The 3,772-nt window shown below is 55.1% G+C and overlaps 1 protein-coding gene across 5 annotated transcripts in view; it reads left to right on the top strand.

The window, feature by feature from the left end:
* LOC113209007 (hemicentin-2-like) overlaps window positions 1-3,772 on the top strand; it is a 211,700-nt gene that overhangs the window by 136,107 nt on the left and 71,821 nt on the right. For all 5 annotated transcript variants that reach the window (XM_052263931.1, XM_052263934.1, XM_052263935.1 and 2 more), the window contains 2 exons: window positions 2,535-2,738; window positions 3,136-3,299. In XM_052263931.1, the coding sequence (XP_052119891.1) occupies window positions 2,535-2,738; window positions 3,136-3,299 (368 nt within the window). The remainder of the gene's footprint in view (window positions 1-2,534; window positions 2,739-3,135; window positions 3,300-3,772) is intronic.

The following is a 3,772-nucleotide window of genomic DNA, read 5'->3' on the forward strand; positions in this document are numbered from 1 at the left end:
CCCCCGGCCCGGCCCGTGCTGCAAGCTTGCGCTGCACCGTTTCCGGTTAAGCGAACAAAGGGATAGCGGCGCTGCACACGCGCTGGATGAAGTTCGTAGGCAAAATGAAAACGCATTCAGGCAGCAGCGAGAGAGAGGGAGGGAAAGGGGGAGACGAACAGGAAGGGATGGGGTGCCTCGTGGGGCGGGGGTCGCGACGGGTCGGGCCGGCGCATGAGGAACAGCCGACTGCAATGGACAAGCGGGGCCCGGCAGGTCCCAGAGGTCAAGGACTGCCTTGGCGCACTGTCTCCCCATCGAGACCAGTCGAGGGGCGTGACGGTGACGACGACGACCTTGCTGAGCGGACGAGCAGCGGAGTTCTCGGGACGCCAATCAGTGTCAGTCTGCGCCAGCTAAAGGCCAGAGCCCTCTCGTGCGAATAAGCAGCGGGTATTATTGTCCATGCGATGTGCGCCATTAGTGCAGAAAGGCGCACCGGGGCTCCAGCTCCGGAAGAGGGGGGGGGGGGGGGGCACAGCAGCAGCAGCAGCGTCGTGAGCCCAGCAGGCACACCCCGGCCGTGGGGCTCGCCTGTAAGGTGATCCGATTATGACCCTTAAGGCAGAGCAGCGGTAAGCAAAGGTTAACGAGAAAGGGGTTGCGCAAATGTCTTGCATATTAAGTCGAGTCCTCTCCCTCCCCTCTTTTGTTCTTTGGACACGGCAGGCGGGGGGGGTCGCTGCGCGCGCCCAAAAGGTGACACAATGAGCGCCGCTGCGCCGCTGTTCCCCCGGCACGGCCGTGCGTCGCTCATTCTGCTTCCCTCGCTTTGTCTCCCTTGTCTTTTCCGACTGTCTCCCGCCTGTCTCCTCCCCCCCCCCTTATTGTGCATTATATCTCCCTTCCCCTTGGGCGTACACACTTACTTAATCCCTATCTTGTTACAACTCTCGGCATCTCGGTGCGCCCCTCCTGTCGCTGGTATCGATTACACGGAAATCTCATCTCTGCGTAAACGTGTGAAAAGTTTCAACAAGTGGTCACGCCTTAGCCCAACACCAACTCAGTTCTCCCGACAAACTCTGCACAATCAAACAACCTTGTTAGCTCTCGCGGCCGATCCGATCCGAAGCAATGGCCCGGTGGTCAGAGAGGGTCGGGACTGGGGGCGTTGAAGCGCCGTGGAGGGGGGAGTCAAGTGGGGCGAGGGGAAAATGTTGACGAAAATTGCAATGTCCCTCCGTTTATAAAGTTGCCCAGGTCAGCTGGGCGCTGCCGGTGCCGGGTCCAGCCCCTCTAGGAATCGCCGGATTAAGATTCGACTACAGAGGACCTGCTTGGCGACAGGGGCGGGAGCAGGGCCACATGTGGCTTGTCTTTCGCACGCTCGGCCTGCTGCTATCTAGACTACAGGGGGACACAGCCGAGTTGAACCGGTTGGTCTGCATGAACAGAGCGGGTGGGGTTAGAACGGGACGAGAGTTCAGTGGCTGTACTTGCCTAGGGCTGCCGTGTCGCCCCCGAGCCCTTCTGCACCTAGTCGTTACCGTGACGCGCGGCTCTGCCCGGCTCTGCCCCCCGCGGCACATCGAGCCACTTCACGGTGCGTGCTTTTAGCGCGCTATAAGAAAATGGCCAGAGACCAGAAAAAAGAGCGTGAGCGACTTCCTCTTCTTTCGGTGCTTCGTGACGCGTGGCGTGGTCCGCCCGTCTCCCCGTGGAGCGATTGGGACCCCTCCCCCCTCCCCCATCCGTTCTTTTACTGCGACATGAGAACTGGACGAAAGTTGGTCACCCAACTTATCGCTTTAAGACTACCTACTACACTCTACCCGTAAAGGGACAATTCTTTTGCCGGAAAAGACAACGTTTTCGTGCACCCAGAAGACCTGATGCAATTTTCTTTCAAATGTTTCAACCCAGATTTAGGAAGGAAATTGCATACGGTCGGATGTGTGAAGAGTTTTTCTTCGATGTCAATTATATTTCCTGAGTTTCAGGGATGCGTAGATAATTTCAATATCGACCCCTGAAAACACAAAATCTGCCTTGAAACCCTCTGCTTCCTAGGGGAAGCCTTGGAATTTTCGTCTGGTAATCCAAAGAAAACCCATGCATTTCAGACCAAAAATTCCAATGGTCGATATTGAATTTATCCACCGCCCTTGAAATTTAGGAAATAACCTTGCCAAGAACTTTTTACCGTGCGAAACGTTGCCTTTACCCGGACAAAATTATCTTCAGAGTGTATGTTGGGTTTAAGCTTGTTTGTGAAATGAACACACACTGCCTCGCCCATATCCGCGCACCGCGTCTCTTCTGTGAATCACGCTGAAACAGAACGAAAATACACTTGTCTGTTGGGGAATGGTAGGAAAAACAACAGGGGAAAAAACGAGTCACACAGTTGTCACGGGCTCGTGTGATTCCGAGGCTAATTGTCCTCACTTTACATTTCTAGCCAGCCTGCTTTGGTAGTTTGCCAGGGCCCGGAGGTGGCCCTGGTGGTGTACCAGCTCAGCCCAACAACGCTGCTTCCCTTCTGATCGCAGGCCGACCCGAGCCCACCGTCTCCTGGTTCGCCAACGGCCGCCTGCTGGACGGGGCCGTGGACGACGGCACGCCAAAGGTGATCGTCAACCGGCTGGACGTGTCCCGGGTGACCCGGGAGCACCTCAACACGACGTACCGCTGCCAGGCGTCCAACACGCGCCTCGTCGACCCCAAGCACCACGACGTGCGCCTCGACCTGAGACGTAAGAATCCAGCAGCTGGCTTCAACCTCACGCCGTTTTATCTGCACGAAAAAAATAATGTTAGCTGTAGAGCCAAACAGTAGCTAAACGGGGGATAACTTGATAATTGTTTAGCTATGTAGATAAAAACTTATTTTTTTACTAAATCATTCAGCTATGTCGCTGAAAAGGGTAGCTGTATGTCACTAAATAATTTAGCTATCTAGATATTTAGCCATGTAGCTAAACAGTTAATTTTGGATACGGAGCTTAATAAGTGGTTATCCCTCATCATGCTATTGGTTAGCTACACAGCCAATCAAGTGTGTGGTTTGTTAATGGATTAACACTGCCTTTACACTCGTAGTATTCTGAAAGCCTGACCTCCTCACTAACCTCGCACCTGGTGCCGTTGCAGTGAAGCCGCTGTCCGTGCGGCTGCACCCGCGGCCGCTGCAGCTGCCCGCGGACGAGGAGGCGCGCTTCGAGTGCCTGACGCTGGGCAGCCGGCCGCAGGCCGTGGTCACGTGGTGGAAGACGCGCCGCGGCGGCCTGGAGGAGCACCACTTCGGCGCGCCGCACGTGAGTATCACGGAAAGACTGGCCGGCTCGGCCGAGGGAGAGCCGAGGGGTACGCCACTCAAATGAATCACTGTACGAAGACAGCCAGGAAAAAATCATCAAAAAAACTCTAGGAAAAATTATCAAAAGATCAATACATTTTTTAATCATACAGAGATTAAACAATCAACGGAAAAATCAGAGGAAAAAATCAATAACAGTTCAGAAAAGAAAAAAAAAACAGAAAAATTGTTGTGCGCTTGAATTTACTGTGAGGTACCCCTGAGCCCGTCCCGGTCGAGGGAGAACCCTGGCCCGGATGCTTGCGAACGGATTATAATAAGCACGCTGGTTGACTCGGGCCGCCGCCGCCGCTACTTGTGGCAGCGGGGCGTGCCGAAGCGAGAGCTGCAGTGTCAGCAAACGCACTCGAGGAAGTTGCGCTCGGAACCGCCCGCAAACTTGGTGCCGTCCCAATCCCGCCCACCCCTCAC

The sequence above is a fragment of the Frankliniella occidentalis genome, unplaced genomic scaffold (assembly GCF_000697945.3).
Source record: "Frankliniella occidentalis isolate FOCC.00 unplaced genomic scaffold, Focc_3.1 Scaffold15, whole genome shotgun sequence".
Classification (NCBI taxonomy): domain Eukaryota; kingdom Metazoa; phylum Arthropoda; class Insecta; order Thysanoptera; family Thripidae; genus Frankliniella; species Frankliniella occidentalis.